Source organism: Delphinus delphis, chromosome 16 (assembly GCF_949987515.2).
Source record: "Delphinus delphis chromosome 16, mDelDel1.2, whole genome shotgun sequence".
NCBI classification, from domain to species: Eukaryota; Metazoa; Chordata; class Mammalia; order Artiodactyla; family Delphinidae; genus Delphinus; species Delphinus delphis.
The window spans coordinates 46,053,421-46,073,155 of record NC_082698.1 but is presented as its reverse complement, the minus strand read 5'-3'; the positions used below and the strand labels follow the sequence as shown (position 1 = coordinate 46,073,155).

Below are 19,735 nucleotides of genomic sequence, written 5' to 3'. Positions count from 1 at the left end.
ATCCCCGCCCTGCCCCCACGCGGAGGCTCAGGGAGGGCCCGACGCCTTGGGCTGACCGCCCTGAGTGACGTCTTTGACCTGTTTCCCCCACAGTTCTTTGTCTTGGATGTTGTGATTAATTTCCGCCGTCTCAGTGAGGGGGATCTGTTCACTCAGTTGAGAAAGATAGTCAGAATGGCTTCCAACGAGGATGAACGCTTACCTCCAATCGGCCTGCTGACGTCAGACGGGAGGAGCGAGTGGGCTGAGGCCAGGACGGTCCTCGTGAAAGGTTAGCAGCAGTGCCCAGTACGTCTCCACGCTCATCTCATCCTCACACCCATCGGCTCCCCTCCCTCCAGGGTCGGGCGCCGTGCCTCATCCTCATTTGCCATAGCGCGGGGAGCTCAGGCCTCCCTCCAGCCCGGGACCGATGGCCTGTCCTACTGCCAGCCGAGGTGCCTTGAAACTGAAGGCACATTCTGTGCCCTTGTAATTCATCTGACAACGTGCTAGCTTTCTGGGTGAGGCTGACTAGCCCTGGAATCTGAGGATGTCCAGGAATATTGAGGGAGGGAAGGTTATGAGCTGGATGAAGGCCAGCTGCAATGAAGCAGTTGTGTTTTACCGGTGGGCAGGGATGGTACTCATTTCAAGAGTCTGAGTCACTGGGAGAGCTGTCAGGTGGGGATCTGGGATGGAGCCCACCTCTGGGAGGGTGGTTGGCTGCCTCCTTCCTGTGATTTCACGGTCCCGGAACTCTTCACCTTCAAGCTGACCTTATCCTTCAGGCTGCTGCTCTTATGAAAGTTTCTGAGCGTTCCCATAAGAAATCCAGGAAGAGCCTTAAAATTTTCAGATCATCCTTCTGGAAACGACTTTTCAAACCCCAAGCGAGCCCTATTCTCAGAAACCGGATGGAGAGCCTTCCTTTCTTGTCTACATTAGAGATTCCCAGATGAGGGGTGACGCTTCTGTGAACCTCTGTCTGCCCCTCAGGTTTTGATGCAGCCGGGTGACCATTCGGACTCCCTGAGTGTCTGTAAGCTGAGGACCTGGGATAGGCCTAGGGAGTGCAAGGGACAGAAAGGATGAACCCCTGGCCCTGAGCAGCCCCTTCGAGAGGAATCGGGGAAGGGATGACAGATGAGGGAGCAGATTTAAGGACGTAGTAACGCAGTGTCTACCCATGTAAGGCAGTAGAGCCAGCAGGTGCCCAATAAACGCTCCAGGACCTCAGAGAGGGGAGGGAGCCCTTCTAATTGGGAGGCTTTTGAAAGGCTTTGTAGGAAGAGGTGGGAATTGAGCAAAGCCCTTGACATGAGTGAGAGGGGCAGGAGGAAGGGACAGTGTCCAGGCAAGTACACCAACTGCAGGCAAAGTCGACCACCCAGCAGGGCCATGTCTGACCTGCCAGTACCATGAGGAGAGCAGTCTGGCTGGCAAAGGTGGCCATGCTAAATGTACTGAGAGAATGAGAAAGTGGTGGGGCTTGGATGTATGGCCACAGGCACCTCCCTCTCCCTAGAAAGTTCTTCCCCCAGGGCTGGCTGGCTCCTTGCACCATCCCAAACTCAGCTCAGGTGCCCCACCCTAGCCCCTCCTTGAGTATCCCCCAGCTCTCCCCAGCTCACTCTGTCCCCTTGTCCTGTTTTCTCATCTTGATTGCATTTCTCACCCTCTGAAGTCAGCTTTTCATTTGTTTGATTCGTGCTGATTATCTGTCCTGCCCCACCCCCCAAGTCTATAAGGTCCAGGAGAACAGGGGCCTTACCTGGTTTAACTGCTGAAATCTGCTGTCCCAAACACAGCTGGTCCCCAGTTATATTTGTTAAATAAAAGAATGAAGGACTGGGCTTCCATGGTGGCGCAGTGGTTGAGAGTCGCCTGCCGATGCAGGGGACACGGGTTCGTGCCCCTCTCCGGGAGGATCCCACATGCCGCGGAGCGGCTGGGCCCGTGAGCCATGGCCGTTGCGCCTGCGCGTCCGGAGCCTGTGCTCCGCAACGGGAGAGGCCACAGTAGTGAGAGGCCCGCGTACCGCAAAATAACAAAAACAAAAACAAAAAGAATGAAGGACTACTAAGAATACTGGGCCCCAGACTTACTTCCCACTTACCAATGAATTTTTCTTTCATTCGATTCTTGGGCACTTTAAAGTGTTTGGTCTTAGATCGGAGGCTGCATGGGTCACAGGGAGGTGTAAGAGTTGACCCTGTTCTCACCGAACTCACTGCCAAGTGGGGGAATTAATAACTTATGATTTGAAAGTGAGTTGATTCCCTCAGCAGACCATGGTGTAATCAAATCCCACTCTTCTCCCCTCCAGGGAAAGAGACAGGCATCAAAAGAATCGCCTCTGCTTCCAGTACGGTTCCCACTTTATTAGCAGGCCAGGCCCAAGCCATCTCTCTGCAGAACTGCCCGGGACTGCCTTGGGCTTTGAGTGCTTGGGTGCGCTAATCGGAATTAATTTGTTAATGGCACTTGATCTGGCTTTCTGGATGGAAGTGCTGTTTCTAAAGGAAGCACCGCAGAAAGGAGGGGGCGCAAACACGCCTTCCCTTTGGAAATCTAATTAATCCAGTTAGCACTGACTGTGTCATCTGCACAGCGGGAGGCCAATCTTTCACAGAACTCTCCTCTCTGGAGCGCCCCTTCCCATGGAGGGAAAACAGGGAAACCACTTGGATACAATTTTGGTGTAAAAATGAAAGATTAAGGCAGCTTGGGCTAGAGTGGAGAGTGAAGATGGAAAGACACAGATGGGGTCTAGATATGTTTCAAACTAGAAGTGACAATAAGGAAAAGAGGAATGAGCAAGTGTCCTAGGTTTTTGATGTGAGCAACTGAGTAGATGGTGGTACCATTCACTGAGATGAGAACCAGGTGAGGGAAGTGGCAACAGAATGGAGAAGTCCTTTCCAAGTATGTTTGGGCTGAGACGCCTTGAGTCGTTAGATCTATGTGTCTGGTGCTCAAGGGAGAGGTCGGTACAGAGATATAAATTTGAGAGCCATCAGCACAGAAGTGATATTTAAAGTCATGGACTTGGATGAGATCATCTGGAAACAGAAGAATGGGGCCTTGGAGGTCAGGTAGAGAAAGATGCAAAGGGGATTGCAAAAGAGCAGCCTGTGAAGTCAAGAGGAAACCAGGAGATGAGTCACGAAAATCCAAGAGGGAAGGAGAGAGCTGCTGACCACGTGGGATGCTGCTGAGAGCTCATGGAAGAGCAAGACAGAGAGGAAACCCTGGGCTTAGCAACCCTAAGTCATCCGTGACCTTCACCAAAGTCAGACTAGAGTGCTAGGAAGGGTGAATTGTATGCTGATGGAAGCCACCCAATAGCAGGAGGGAATTGTTGATGAGACGGTCACTGAGTAGTATCTTGAAGCGTGGGTGGTTCTTTTCAGACACTTTGGTACTAGAAGGAGCAGGAAAATGGGAGTGGTGGGAAGAGGATGGGGCTCAAGGGCAGTGTGTTTAGTAGGAGAGGCAAGTGCATGGAAGTAATCCAGGAAGTGAAATTGTTAATGAGGAGAGAGGAGACAAACAGAGGGGTGGAATTCTCGCAAAGGCAAAAGGAAATGGAACCCAGAGAATCAGAGGCCTTTGACTGGTACAGGGAAAACAGGAGCTGGGTCCGAGGTCCACGGGGATGTGGCTGTGGTGGCAGGAATAAGAGGAGGTTCCTCACTAGAGGCTTCTGGCTTCAGATCCGCAGAGCCACGGCTATGCACCAAGAGAGGCGAGGGTGGGACACTGGAGGCAGAAGAGAATACATGGAACAGCCTCTTGCAAAGTGGAAAAGACAGCCTACTCAGGAAACTTGCTAAGATTCATGGACTATGTCGAGCTTGTATTTGAGGGCTTGGGGTCATACATTTTAGAAGAAATTAATTAGCATTGTTTTGCATTCCCCCCCACATAGTGCTCAGGTCCTGAGGTTCAGGAGAGGAGAAGGTGGGTTGCTGGGTTCATCCAAGGTTGGTGAGCATAACGGAGGGAGTGGGGGGCAGGTGTGGCAGGGGAATGACTATAATGTTGGAATCTGAACTGAGTAAGGAGATTCGTTAGTCTGCTCAGGCTGCCATAACAGCGTACGACACACTGGGGGGCTTAGACAACAGCCATTTATCTTCCCCCACTTCAGGAGGCTAGAAGTCCAAGATCAAGATGTCAACAGAGTTGGTTTCTTCTGAGGCCTCTCTCCTTGGCTCATGGATGGCCATCTTCTCCCTGTGTCTTCACATCGTCTTCCCTCTGTGTGTGTGGATGTCTGTGTCCTCATCTCCTCTTCTTATAAGGACACCAGTCATGTTGGACTAGGGCCCCATCCCAGTGACCTCATTTTAATTTAATTACCTCTGTAAAGATCCCCATCTCCAAATATGGTCCCATTCTGAGGTAGAGGGGGTTAGGACTTCAACTTGGGAATTTTGGGGGGACATAGTTCAGCCCATCACAGGACGGAAGTGAAAGACAGGGGAGGGTGGTGGAGAGTTGAAATAGGCAGTGGGGCCCAAGGGTTTTGGGGGTGTCAGAGAGGTGAGACGTGTTTCAGTGGGAGGTAAGAGAGTGTGAGGCAGGAGTCAAGAGTGTGGTCAGGGTGCGGCATGCTTGAACTAGGCTTCAGAGGGGGTTGGCTCCTGGTAGAGGTACATCCCCAGATGTGATGGTGGGAGTGGGTACTGAGGTTAGACCGTCAAAAGTGAGAAGTCAAGGGGCTGAGAGAGGAGTATGCCAGCCAGGTCACACACACGGGGACGTCCAAGCTACCGGAAGGACGGCCAGAGTGCTGATGGGGAGGAAGAAGCTGAGCCAGGAGCCCAGGTCATCATGGCCGGGCACTGTGAAGAAGTCAGTGGAGCCCAGCAGCAAGGAGGAGGGTGTGATGGGAGGGGTGGACGCCCAACAGCTGCAGCTCCAAAGGGAAAGGGAGGAGGAGTCATTTAGGAGCAGGAACAGAGAAGGGGAAGCCCCCTACCAACCTGGCCCCCTGGTGAGTGTGAGGGGACACAACAGTCTCTTAGGAGGGGGTTCAGGGAGGTGGGTCCTTGGGGGGCCACCCTCCAGTTGAGGCAGAAGGTGAATAGAACACTTTCAGAAGAGGTTAACAACACAGGGAATAGCCAATCAGTCACCGTGAAGAGTCCAGGAAGGAGGAGAGGGGGAGGGGGGAGAGCTGTGTCCACACAGGGGACACTGGAACAGCAGGGGATGGTGGTCATTGTTGCAAATGATGCTCCCAAAGCCCTAACCTCGGGGAAGCCTCTCTCCTGGTTCCAGGAGCAGCTGCTGGCTGTGGTTGTGAGGCTTGGGGGTCTTTCTGGCTCACAGTAAAACCACAGTTAATTCTGTGAAATGGGTTGAGCTTTCCGGGGTATCTCAGCTGAAGTCCCAAGGGCTCCACCTCCCTTACTGGGACCCAGGCAGAGACCCAGTCCGTGGGCACTGGGCCCAGGCTGGCACTGTCCAGCAGGAGGCTTTAGCCATGCTGAGCTCCGCTCGTCCTGATGGAGGCCTGGACCAAGGAGCCTGAACTCAGACAAAATCCACCCCTGAATTCTCACAGGGTCAGCTGAGACCCAGAGGGGCAGTTGATTTCATCAACCCACTCTCTTTCCAGAGATGGTTCCTTGATCCCCCAACCAGGATGGCTGCCTCTGTGAACCCCCAGGCTGCCCAGCCCCTGACCCTCTGCCATGACATCAAGAGGGTGGAGCTCATGGAGGTCCAGTAACTGCCAGTGGGGCACAGCCCACATGGAGTGCCCTCCGGGGAGGCCAAGGGCTACAAGACCTGCTGGTACCGTTACTGCCCCTGAGGCCTACCAACTTGCTGGGGAGACCAGAATAAGCAGAATCGTGAGGGCAAGAGTGGACAGGATAAAACCAAATGAGGGTCTCCATCAGGAGTCCTGCAGGCGTCTGGAGGCCTCACCCCTCTGCATGTCATAGCCCAGGAGGCTTTCCTGTGTCAAGTGGGACTAGAGGTAAACCCAGGTGGGTTGAGGTGGGTGGGACTGGGGCTAGCTGACAGTATCAGGATCATCTAGAGAGCTCGTAAAAAGAACCCCGAAAACCCAGATTCCTGGGTGCTGGTGATTTTCAGTGGGACTGGAGTGAGGCCAAGGAATTTGTATTCTTAAAGCACCCTCAGGTGTAGCGCAGGTTGGGACCCACTTATTCGGATATCAGCGGCTACTGTGCATGGAGGTTCCCCTTGGTGCTGAGCCCTGTCCTGGGCGCTTTCTGTCCCTTGTTGCCATCAGTCTTCATAATAGCCTATGAGGCGAGAGTTTCATCCCCACAGAGTAGAGGAGGCTGTCTCCCACAGTTTGAGGGAGTCCCCACCCTTACAGGTGGTGGGCGGTGGAGCCAGGACTGAATAAGGAACATCTGTCTCCCCAGCCTGAGATCTGCGGGGCCCGGTGGGCAGGGGTGGGATTCAGGCCTCAGGAGGGCCGTGCACATTCTCTCAGTACCTCCCACCCCGCCCAACGCGAAGCTATGGCCTTCCCGAAGCCAGGAGGAGCCAACACCGTTATCCTGGTCTGGAAATTTAATTAGACATCCAGCCCTGAGTCTGGAAGACTACAGTGCTTGTCAATTTGTAGGAAAAGGATAGCCAGCTGGAGACACCTCCACCCCACTCACCCACCGCAGCCCGCTGGCTTGCCTGGGTGCTGCCGTGGAGAACCTGCAAGCAGACTCCGGAGGCATATGCCGCCATTTACGCAGTCCCGTAAATATTTATCCCCAGCAGCCAATTAGAGCTGAGCCACTGCTTTCAAGGAGGGAGCTGACAGAAGGTAGCTGTGTCTGCAGAAGGCCTCCTCGGTCGTGGTTTACAAGAACCGCTCGGGATGGGGCATTTCGCTCTTTAAATATTGTCATCCAGAGATAGGCAAGTCTGCTGATTTGAAAAACAATTGCACATTAGCAATCACAGCATGTCTGATTTAACTGGCCCAGAAATACCTCCTGGTCTCTTGAGGCTGAAAGCTGTTTCTTGGGGCCAACCCCTCCCTCCCACAGTGGAAGCATGAAGGCTTTTATGGATGAGAGCATCCAGGCAGGGAGAGGCATGTGGTCCCAGGCAAGAGGCCTGAGCTTGACCTGTGCCTCACTGCTGTCCCCTGGAGCCTGGCTTCCTAGGCCAGGATGCGGAAATAGCAGCCCCACCCGTGGATAGGATCAAGGGGATGCAAAGCTGGTGGCCTGGTGCCAGGCACACAGAGGGTGATTGCTAAGGGATAACTCTTATTAGATTGGGGATGTTTTGCCCAAGCCCACAGCCTCTCCGGAAAAATCCGGTGAACTGAAAATGGACACCTGTTGATGGGCACTGCCCTTGCAGTCAGTGACAGTGGCCCACGGCCTCAGACTGAATGGCCTATAGGCCTTGCGTGGAGCCCTAACCCTTATTGACTCTGGGGAGCTCTTTTGCCTCCCCCAGGCTCCCCACATACCACATGCTCTGTGTGCACACACTCCAGACACCTGTCCTCTTTCATTTCTTGCTGGGCGCCATCTCTCTGGCCCTCACCGTCCATTTCATGACCAGCACTATGATATTTGGTTACAAGGCAGCTAAGAGGTTTTGGGGGTTTTTTGTATCTCCTGACCTTCTCCACTCACCACCTCTCCCCTATATTCTGGAAGTATGATAGCTCTTTAAATCTGCCTTTGTGGGAAAGGTGGCTAGAACCCAGAGGAAAGAAATTCTTGGCTCCTGACTTTTAAAAAAAAATTAAATTAAACTTATTTGGAGATAATTGCACATGCACTTGTAAGAAATAAACTCACCTGTACCATTTTCCCCCCGAATGGTAACATCTTGCAAATCTTACAATATCACAACCAGGACATTGACATTGATACAGTGAAGATACAGAACATGTCCAGCCCCACAAGGATCCCTCTGTTCCCTTTATAACCACACCCACCTCCCTTCCAGCCCCATCCCTCCTTAACCCCTAGCAACCACTAATCTATCCTTCATTTCTATGATGTTGTTTCAAGAATGTCATATAAATGGAGTCATGCAGTATGTAACCTTCGGAGATTGGCTTTTTCACTCAGTATAATTCTCTGGAGATTCATCCAAGTTATTGCATGTGTGAAGTTCATACTGCATTCCACAGTATGGGTATATCACAATGGGTGATATAACCATCGAAGGATATCTGAGTTGTTTCTACTTTTTGGCTATTACAAATAAAGCTACTATGAACATATATGTATAGGTTTTTGTGTGATCATAAGTTTTCATTTCAGAAAAAAATGTTCAGGAATGAAATTGCTAGGTCATATGATATTTGCATGCTTAATTTTTCAAGAAACTGCTAAAATGTTCTTCAGAGTGACTGTAGCATTTTACATTCCCATCAGCAACGTATAAGTGATCCAGTTTCTCTGCATCCTTACCAGCATTTGGGATTGTCACTATTTTTTTTTTTTTACCCTTCTGATAGGTGTGTGGAGATCTTACTATAGTTATAATTTACATTTTTCTTATGACTAATGATGTTGAATGTCTTTTCATGGCTAATTTCCCTCTAGAGCTCATCTTTTGGGAAATATCATTTCATGTCTTCTGCTCATTTTCTAATTGGATTGTTTGGGGTTCAGGTTTGGGGTTTTGGGGTTTTCTTTTTACTGTGAGTTCTAAGAATTGTTTCTATTTTCTTTACTAGCCTTTTATTGGATATGTGGCTTTATATTTTCTCCCAATATGTAGCTTATCTTTTCATCTTCTTAACAGGGTGTTTCACTAAGGAAATGTTTTTAGTTTTGATGAAATCCAATTTATCAATTTTTTCTTTTATGGATCATACATTTGGCATCAACTCTAAGAATTCTTTGCCTAGCCCGAGATCCCAAAGATGAATTTCTCCTATTTTTTTCTAAAAGTTTTATAATATTACATTTAGTTGACTATCCATTTTGTATTAATTTTTTTATAAGATATGAGATTAAAAAATATTTTTTTTATTTGGGTATAGTTATTTTACAGTGCTGTGCTAGTTTCTCCTATACAGCGAAGTAGAGTTCCCTGTGCTGTACAGCAGGTTCTTATTAGTTATCTATTTTATACATATTAGTGTATATATGTCAATCCCAATCTCCCAGTTTATCCCCCCGCCCTGCTTTCCCCCCTTGGTGTCCACACGTTTGTTCACTACATCTGTGTCTCTATGTCTGCCTTGCAAACCAGTTCATCTGTACCATTTTTCTAGATTCCACACATATGCATTAATATACGAGATTTTTATCTAAGCTTTTTTGAGGAGGGGTGCCTATGAGTGTCCAATTACTCCAATAATATTTGTTGAAAAGGCCATTCTTCCTACACTGAATTACTTTTGCACCTTGGTCAAAATCAAATGGACATATTTGTGTTAGTCTATTTTGGGGTTTTCTGTTTGCTTCCATTGATCTATGTGTTCATCTCTCTGCCAATACCACACATTCTTGGCTATGTAACTATGTGGTAAGTCTTTAAATTGGATACACTGACTCCTCCAACTTTATTGTTTTTTAAAATTGTTTTAGCTATTCTAGTTCCTTTGCCTTTTCACATAGATTTTAGAATAATCTTGTCTATGTCTACAAAAAGTCTTCTGAGATTTTGATGGGAGCTGTGTTAAGCTTGTATATCAATTTGGGAGAATTGGCATCTTCACCCTGTTGAGTGTTCCAATGTGTGAATATGGTATGTCTCTCCATTTACTTAGATCTTTGAAGTTTTGCATTAGTGTTTTGTAGTTTCAGTATACAAGTCCTGTATGGTTTTGTTAGATTTACACTGGAGTACTTCATTTGTTTTGCATGATTTAAATCACATTGTATTTTTAATTTTGGTGTTCCTGCCTTGTCACTGGTATGCAGAAATATGATTTCTGATTTTTGTATGTTTATCTTGTACCTTGTGAACTTCTAACTCACTTATTAGTTCTATGTGGGTTTTTTTTGTAGATTCCTTATAATTTTTTCTACATAGACAAATCATGTAGTATGAAAATAGGCAGTTGTTTTTTCTTTCTTGTATGTTTCTTTTTTATTCCCTTTTCTTGCCTTTTTGTGCTGGCCAGAACTTCCAGTACTATGTTGAATAGCAGTGGTAAGAATGGGTATTCTTTCTTGTTCCTCATTGTAGGGGCAAAGCATGCAGTCTTTTCACCCTTAAGTATGATGTTAGCTATAGACTTTTTTTGTAGATGCTGTTTATGAAGTTAAGGAAATTACCTTCTATTCCTAGTTTTCTGAGATTTTATCATGACAAGATGTTGAATTTTGTCACTTACACTTCATCAATTGATATGATCATGGGATTTTTCTGTAGTCTGTTAATACAGTGGATTACATCAATTGATTTTCAAATATTGAACCAGGTTTGCATCCCTGGAATAAGCCCCACTTAGTCACAGTGTATAATTCTTTTTATATGTTGCTTAATTCTATTTGCTGATATATCGTTAACTATCTTTGTATCTATACTCATGAGGGTTATTTGTCTTGTAGTTGGTTGTTTTTTTCATGTGTTTGGGGGTGGTGGCAGTGGTGTACTGTTTTATCTGGTTTTGGTGTCAGGGTAACATTGGGAAGTGTTCCCGCCTTTTACATTATCTGGAAGAAATTGTGTAGATTGAAGTTAATTCTTCCCTAACTGTTTGGTAGACTTCTCTAGAACCATCTGGGCTTGGAGATTTTGGTGGGGAGGGGAAAGTTTAAACATACAAATTCAATTTCCTTAATAATTACAGGGTCTCCAAATTATCTGTTTCAGATGTGGTGCATTGTGGTAGTTTATACTTTTTAAGGGATTGGTCCATTTCATCTAAGTTGTCAAATTTATGTCTGTTGAGTTGTTCATAGTATTTCTGAAAAGTTGTCTTTCTGATATCTGCAAGATCCATAGTGATGTGCCTGTTTAATCCCTGATATTATGTCTTTTATCTCTTTTGTTTTTCTTCGTTAGTCTTGCTAGAGATTTGATTGATTTTTGAAAAGAAACAGCTTTCTTTTCATTGATTTTCTTTCTTTTTTCCCCTGTTTTCAATATCATTGATTTCTGCTCTTTGTTATTTCTTTCCTCCTCCTTGTTTTGGGTTTATTTTGCCTTTTTTCCCTAAGTTTTTGAGTTGAGAGCTTATATTATTCATTTGAGACTTTTCCTCTTTTCTGATGTCAGCATTTGTGCTATACATTTCCCTCTCAACAAAGCTTTAGCTGTGTCTCACAAATTTTGATATGGTGTATTTTTATTTTCATTTATTTCTATGTTTTTTTTTTTAATTTCCTTTAAGATTTCCTCTTTGACCCATGGATTATTTCGAAGAGTGTTGTTTAGTTTCCAAATGTTTGGAACATTTATTTTTCTGCTGTTTTTAAAAATCTTGATTCCGGTGGTCAGAGAACACATTTTGTATGATTTCAATTCTTTTCAATTAGTTGAGGATGTTTTATGGCCTAGGATATGGTCTACTGTGGCATATATATTCCAAGGGCACTTGAAGAGAATGTGCATTCTGCTGTTGTTGGGTGAAGTGTTCTATCAATAGATCCTGTTGATCGATGGTGTTGTTAAGTTCTTTTATATCCTTGCTGACTTTCTGTAGCTGTTCTGTCAAGTATCAAGAAAGGGGTGTTGAAGTCTCCAATACACTTGTGGATTTGTCATTTTTCCTTCAGTTCTGTTAGCTTTTGCTTCACATATTTTGAGGTATGTTTGGTAGATACACATTTAGGATTGCTATGTCTTCTTGGTAGATTGACCTTTTTTTTTTATGTAATATCCCTTGACATCTCTTGTAATTTTCTTTGCTCCGAAGTTTACTTAATCTGATATTAATATAGCCACTCCTGCTTTCTTTTCATTAATATTTGCTGGATATGTCCTCTTCCATTTCCTTTCACCCAACCTATATCATCATATTTGATGTGAGTTTCTTGTAGATAGAATATAGCTTGGACATACTTTTTGTTGGCCTCCTCATAGCCTCTAGGGCCTGGGAGTATAAAGATCACCCCATAAGCCATAGAGTAGAGAAGAATTTGAGAGGTGTGATGGCAGACTTCCCTCCCAAAAGGAGCTATGATTCCTTTATCTGCGGAGGAAAGATGCTCAGATGTGATTGACAAATATTTAGAAGCTCTAAGTGTCTGAGAAGGAACCCAGTGCCTCCATCTCCCAGACTATCTATTCCCAGGGAATAGATCCCAGAGGGCTGTGTGTCTATCTGTGTGTGTGCGTGTGCACAGGTGGATGTGTTGAGGAGCAACACCTGAGGGGTCTGCAGCCCTCTAAAGGCAGAGGTGCTGTGTTCATTTTATCTTTGCTCACCTTAGTCACAGTCTGGATGCTTTCAACCTCTAACAGAATCTCCAGGGCCCTCCAAGGCCGCTTGGCCTCTGGAATTTCTGCATCGCGGAAGCTGTCAACCCCCCAGGCGTGGGTGGCAGCTCCTCCTATTACTCAACTCCGACTTCTACCTATTAAGCAGGGGCTCCTTGAGGAAGATTGATTTACCACATTAAACGAGCCTCCATGTGCTCGATGAGGATGTCACAAGACAAATGGCTCCTGCCGTGTGCCTCCAGCCCACTGCCCCGTGTTTCCATTACGTTTGGGCCAGAGTCATGGTGAATGAGTTTGGGTGTAGTTCATTTTCTGCCTTACACGATAAACTTGTCAGCATTTGACCGATCAGCTGCTTGTATGCAAGGAGTTCATTTGCAAGGCGACCTGGCATCCCAGCTCTGCTGTCCTGCTCCCATTTCACTCTGTCTAATGAGCTAGGACCCAGTTCCCGTTCGTTGGTGCTGCGCTCCGGGGCGCTGCTCAACCTGCACCAGTGGTGATAGTTCAGCCCCTCCTCAGGGGTCCCTCTCTCCTGCCTGGAGGTGGCTGGGGCACTGATGCCTTTTTTGCTGCCAGCCTCAAGTCACCCGGCTGGGAAGGAGAGTGCCAAACTCCCATTCTTCTGCATAGAGGCGGCATCAGACCTGCTCCCCAGCCTCTGAGATGGACAGGTCTGCCGTGGACTTCCTGGGGAGCTGCAGCCTGCCCACTCCACATTGGCCTTGGGGCTGTTTCATAGGCAAATACCAAGCCTGGGCTCTCAGAGCTCACTGAGACATGGACCAACGTGTGTAACATCGGGGTTGCCCATGGTCCCCAGGCCCAAGCTCTCCCCAAGTGGCTAGGCATCACTGACAAGCTCCACCCACAAGCCTGGGTGTCTACTGCCTAGCCTCAGAGCCTTTTCCAGCACTGTTATCTCCCTTCCTCTCCGCCTATTTGAATCAGACCCAGGCCTAGCCAAGGCCTCCCGTGCTTTGAAGCCCCCAGCCACCCTGATCCCAAAGGACCCCCAGAATAGCACACAGTGCAGGGCCAGGCACCATGGCCATTGGCAGGGACTCCTATAGGAGCAGAGAGGGGCAGGGTGGGAAGCTTTGCAGAGAGGGAGGAATCCCTTTCCTGTCTCCATCTCTCCCCCATCCCTTCCATCCCATGAAGCTCCATGCCCCAAAGGTAGTAGTTTCCTGACTTTCAAGGGGCTGGCTGGGCTCCTCTGAGCTCCCTCTCTGAGCTGTGCCCACAGATCTCAGCCTCACCTATCCATGCACACTCAAGTCCATTGCCAGCCACGGACACTTTCCTGTGCCCACCTGGGCTGGGGACTCAGGCCCTGCTCTCTGTGAGCTCAAAGGCGTGGGAAGAGGGGGCCAGATCAGGGCTCCTGGAGCTGGACTGTCGGTGACAGGGTTTTGGGGCGTGACAGGGTCACGCACTGTAGGGTCATGCACAGAGCGCTAGGAGGTGATGGTTACATGGAGCGAGCAGAGGGTCCTCATCTGCCCTGAGCACGCAGCTGAGCCGGCTTGTTCCCGGTGTGAGGTGTCCTGGAGGGCAGGAGCTCTCTGGGCTGCTCCCACCCACGCCGGGCGCAGGGTCGGTACCATGAGAGGATTAGGGAACTTGGGAGGATTTGACCAGTAGGGCTTTGCTAGGCAGAGAAGGAGAAGGGCCCCCATACAGGGGGCAGCCTGCGCGATGGTGAGGGGATGAATGTGCGCAGGCGACTGGGAGTGACAGGAGGCTCCTGTGAGGTCCATGCAGGGATTCAGGGCAGGCGACCTGGAGGGGCAGCAGACGCGAGCAGTGGAGCCCAGGAGCCATGCTGAGAAGTTTGGATCCTTCCTTGTGGGCCGTAGAAGTTGTTTCAGGTCGAAGAGGGTGATGTGGTGACTGTATCACACTTAAGGAAGGGCGGAGGGGAGTTCTCCACCCCCCAGCCCACCCCCAGCACAATGGTGTCTCGTTTGCCGTTCAGTCCCCAGGTCATGGCCCAAAACCTTGATGTGGATCAGATGAGGCAGGAAAGTCCAAGAGGCCATGTGGAAGGTGATGAGTCATCCTGGACCCACAGGAGTCAAGAGGGATCCTGAACTCCCAGGGCTCCCCAAATCCATATTCTAGACAGGAAGTGGGGAAGGGAGAGCCGAGGGTGGGCTGGCTTGCTGGTTAGCCTCGTTCGCAGACTAGAAGGTCTCCTCTGAGAGACATCTCCTTCCCCCAGGATTTGCAAGAGGAGGGAGGAAGGGGATAGTGGGGACTGCAGACTCCTTTCACTCGAGGACGTCTGTGGACCCCTCTCACGAACCTGGAGAAATCGCCCTGGCGTAGCGGGGACTGCACAGGTGGCCTTAGCATCTGTGTGCCCAGTAGGTGTTGAGGAGACCCAGGGGAGGGTCTCAGGGATTGCCTCACTCGAGGCTGCCTATGCCAGGAAGGAAAGCAGCCCTGAGAGCCTGGGGTGAGGCCAAGAGGAAGGAAGAGCAGACAGGACTTTCTCGATGGCCGTTCCAGGCCCCTAACTGGACAGAGGAAAGGATGGGCAGAGTCCGGCTGTGGTCCTCACTGGCAGCGTCAGCTGTGTACTCAGCCTCCCACTGACCGGGGAAAGTGCTGCTGTGCCTAGCTCAGCCCATGGGCAGGACCTGGCTGGTGAACAGCACAGGGAGACCTGAGCCTGAGGGTGTGGAAGCCGTACCTGCTCCCACACATTCCTTGGACTTCAGGAAGGCAGATTCCAGGCGACTATGACACACGATGGGGATATTTCTTGGCTTCAGGCTCTGGAAGGAAAGAAGGCGCCAGAGCTGGGGGCTGGGGTGGGGGTGAGAGCTCTGAAAAGAGAAGTTCTGATTCAGCAGTCCCTGGGGTTCCAGCGGGAGGGGCAGGAGGGGAGAGGAGTTGTGGCTGCAGAAGCAGAGGGCTGCGTGTCCAGGCTCAGAATCGAGGGGCACAGAGCTGACTGCAGGAAAGAGCAGAGCCAGCACCCAGGACCAGGGCTGCCCAAGGGTCTGCATTAATGCCGAGACAGGAGGGAGCTGGGAGGGGGCTCGACTGCCTTCTTGGAGGGATCTTCAGCCCCCAGAGTGTTTCTCTCTGACACAGAGAATAGCATTCTGGACAGGGATCTTGTACTTAAATGACTGCAGGGACAAGAGGGTTAAATAAATGAGAGAGGACTGGGGCAAACCAAGGGCGCAGCTTCTCAGCTCCAGCTAATTCCTGCAGTGTGAAGATGTGAATCCAGTGTAACCAGACTGTATAAGTTAGTATTAGATTTGGCCACATGTGACTGAAAACCCAAAATAATAGTGGCTTAAAAAAAATAGAGATTTCTCTCTCTCTTCCTCTCTCTCTCACATATATGAGAACTGAGCCCTCCAGAGCTGATAGGTGACTAGGATTCTTCCATCTCACCCCAAGGGTGTGGCCCACAGCCTCCTGGCCCAAAACGGAGGCTAGAGCTCTGGCCATCACACCTGTGTTCCAGGCAGCAGGATGGAGGAAGGTGGAAAGAAGGGCAAAGAGCATGCGCTAGTTGTATTTAAGGAGGTTTCTTGGAAGCTGTCATATAGTGTTTCTAGATTTTGTTGGCAGAATTGAACACATGATTTCCCCCAGCTGTAAGAGGAGCCAGGAAATGTAGCTGTAGTGCTGCTCGTCCCTGTGCCAAGCTAAAAACCAGGAGTTCAATGACTAAAGGGGGTATGGATATTGGAATACGCCACGTAATGCCCCTTTGCTTCCAAATAACAGGCACTCCATCTTCTCATGCATAGAACACACTGGGGCTGGGGGAGGGCTGTAACCCCGCGCCTCATCCAGCCCAGAGGTCAGGAGGTCTGGGTGATGTTCATCCCTTGCCATCGGGTCCTGATGCCCGCACACCCTGTGTGGGATGGTGGAAAAAGAATACTGTCACCACAGTAAAGACTCCTGACTGGGAGAAGGGATACACAGCAGCACACAGTCAGGTCCCACTGGGCAGCCTTTGCGAATCTTCCTGTGCTTATTGGAGGAAGCTGCCTGGGGCAGCCCATCTGGCTGGCCCAGCTCTATTCCTGGAGGAACTCCATACCCAGTGTCCCCCATGGAGGAGTCAGGCTCCCTTGGTGACGTGTCTCCTGCACAACTCAGTGGCTTTTAGATGAGTTCTACGTGTCTGAAACTGCCCCAATGATCTCATCTGGATATAGGTTAAGGGGCAACCTGGCCCTTCCACTTACCCTCTGCGTGGAAACAACAGCTGGGGTGATGGTGGTGGGAGGGGTCTGGGAGAACAACACCCTCACTCCCTTACTTCCGATTTTCATGTGAAATTGACTAATTGAAATATTTTGGCAACTAATGTTTGAAAATTATAGTTCAGGACAAATGAACTTGCCTATGTGCCAGATATGGCCCTCGGGTGTGAGTGGAGGGTACCGCTGGGTGGGGGAATTGGAGCTCCTTCTCTGGCACAGGCTGGCCCGAGGGTCTAACATTTACAGGGAAGGTCCCACACCACCCCTTTTCATCCTGGCAGGCAGGACCAGTGACCTCACATCTGGGGTCAGAACTGGCTACAGCTGAAGGGCAGGACTCTTGCAGGGACCCTGACGGTGAGCTGGCCCCTGGGGTTAGCATAGAAGCTCAGGACAGTCAGGCTGACTTCCCAGCCCAACCCCTGGGGTGGTGGGGGACTCAGGACTGGCTCAAGATCTGGGTGTCCATACGTGTGTCCGCCTGTGGCATGTGGGGCTCTGCAGAGGGGACCCCGGGCCCGGGGCAGTGCAGGTGCTAAGTAAGGCCGTGCTTGCCTTCCCTGCAGACTCCACCAACAGGGACTCTCTGGATATGATCGAGCGCTGCATCTGCCTGGTGTGCCTGGATGCCCCGGGAGGCGTGGAGCTCAGCGACACCAACAGGGCGCTCCAGCTCCTCCACGGCGGAGGCTGCAGCAAGAATGGGGCCAACCGCTGGTACGACAAGTCCCTGCAGGTAAGCCTCCCCCTGGCAGGGCCAGTGGCCGGAGCTGCCTCGTGCTTACATCCAGCAGGCTCTCTTGCTGGCTTCTGCTGCCTGGGAGGTTGCATCTGGGGCTGAGGGAGCGGAGGACATGTGCCATTGGTGTCAGGTCCTGGACTGGCCAGAACTCTTCTCAGGAGCAAGCGGCCAAACCCAGCTCCAACCCCCCTAACCTTCCTGCAGCCCAGCCTAAGGGGCCTCTGGGTCAGGCCTGGGGCTCATTCCCCATCTTCCATCACACACTGTAAGGTGGGGGCATACCAGGGGCTCCCATCAAACAAATCCTCAACACATTCAGCAAGAAGGCACATGAAAAGATGCTCAATATCACCAATTATTAGAGAAATGCAAATCAATACTACAACAAGGTATCACCTCACACCAGTCAGAATGGCCGTCATCAAAAAATCTACAAACAATAAATGCTGGAGAGGGTGTGGAGAAAAGGGGACCCTCTTGCACTGTTGCTGGGAATGTAAATTGATACAGACACTATGGAGAACAGTATGGAGGTTCCTTAAAAGACTAAAAATAGGGCTTCCCTGGTGGCGCAGTGGTTGAGAGTCTGCCTGCCAATGCAGGGGACACGGGTTCGTGCCCCGGTCTGGGAAGATCCCACATGCCGCGGAGCGGCTGGACCCGTGAGCCATGGCCGCTGAGCCTGCGCATCCGGAGCCTGTGCTCCGCAACAGGAGAGGCCACAACAGTGAGAGGTCCGTGTACCGCAAAACAATAAATAAATAAATAAAACTAAAAATAGAACTACCTTATGATCCAGCAATCCCACTACTGGGCATATACCCTGAGAAAACCATAATTCAAAAAGACACATGTACCCCAATGTTCACTGCAGCACTATTTACAATAGCCAGAACATGGAAGCAACCTAAATGTCTATCAACAGATGAATGGATAAAGAAGATGTGGCACATATATCATCTAGGGTGTTGGGCCATGGACCCGTGTCAGGCTGCGGCCTGTTAAGAATCGGGCTGCACAGCAGGAGGCGAGCGGCGGGGGAGCTAGCAAAGCTTCATCTGTGGCTCCCCCTCGCTCCCCTTACCGCCTGAACCATCCCCCTCTCCCCCCAGTCCATGGAAAAAATGTCTTCCACGAAACCAGTCCCAAGAAGGTTGGGGACCGCTGATATATACAATGAAATATTACTCAGCCATAAAAAGAAACAAAGTTGGGTCATTTGTAGAGACGTGGATAGACCTAGAGACTGTCGTACAAAGTGAAGTAGGTCAGAAAGAAAAAAACAAATATCGTATATTAATGCATATATGTGGAATCTAGAAAAATGGTACAGATGAACCTATCTGCAAAGCAGAAATAGAGACCCAGACGTAGAGAACAAACATATGGACACCAAGGGAGGGAAAGGGAGGGTGGGATGAATTGGGAGATTGGGATTGACATATATACACTACTATGTATAAAACAGATAACTAGGGCTTCCCTGGTGGCACAGTGGTTGGGAGTCCGCCTGCTGATGCAGGGGACACGGGTTCGTGCCCCGGACCGGGAAGATCCCACATGCCGCGGAGCGGCTGGGCCCGTGAGCCATGGCCACTGAGCCTGCGCGTCCGGAGCCTGTGCTCCGCAATGGGAGAGGCCACAACAGTGAGAGGCCCGCGTACCACAAAAAAACAACAACAACAACAGATAACTAATGAAAACCCACCATACAGCACAGGAAACTCTACTCAGTGCTCTGTGGTGACCTAAATGGGAAGGAAATCCAAAAAAGAGGGGCTATCGGTATACATGTAGCTGATTCACTTCTCTGTACAGCAGGAACTAACAAAATATTGTAAAGCAACTATACTCCAATTTAAAAAAAAAAAGAATCATGTCTGATGCCTGAAGATGTCAGGCACCCTGACATCTTGTCCGTCACCCTGACCTGGCCATGTCGATATACCTCCCTTCATCCCTGAGGAGTAGGGTAGCCCAGCATCTCCACAGAAGAGAAGTCATAAAATGAAACAAAACCATTCATATATATATACTTTTTAAATTTATTTTTATTTTTGGCTGTGTTGGGTCTTCGTTGCTGCACGCGGGCTTTCTCTAGTTGTGGCGAGCAGGGGGTACTCTTCGTTGCGGTGCGTGGGCTTCTCATTGCGGTGGCTTCACTTGTTGCACAGCATGGGCTGTAGGCGCACGGGCTTCAGTAGTTGTGGCTCGTGGGCTCTAGAGCACAGGCTCTGTAGTTGTGGCGCATGGGCTTAGTTGTTCCGCGGCATGTGGGATCTTCCCGGACCAGGGCTCGAACCCGTTTCCCCTACATCGGCAGGCAGATTCTTAACTACTGCGCCACCAGGGAAGTCCCTGTTTATATATTTTTCATTCACGTGACATCAGCCCAGAA

At 49.6% G+C, this 19,735-nt stretch overlaps 1 protein-coding gene across 1 annotated transcript in view; it reads left to right on the top strand.

The window, feature by feature from the left end:
• Positions 1-19,735, top strand: part of CHAT (choline O-acetyltransferase) — a 50,279-nt gene that overhangs the window by 14,412 nt on the left and 16,132 nt on the right. Inside the window, exons 7-8 of the mRNA XM_060033680.1 lie at positions 94-271; positions 17,162-17,331. Of these exons, the coding sequence (XP_059889663.1) occupies positions 94-271; positions 17,162-17,331 (348 nt within the window). The remainder of the gene's footprint in view (positions 1-93; positions 272-17,161; positions 17,332-19,735) is intronic.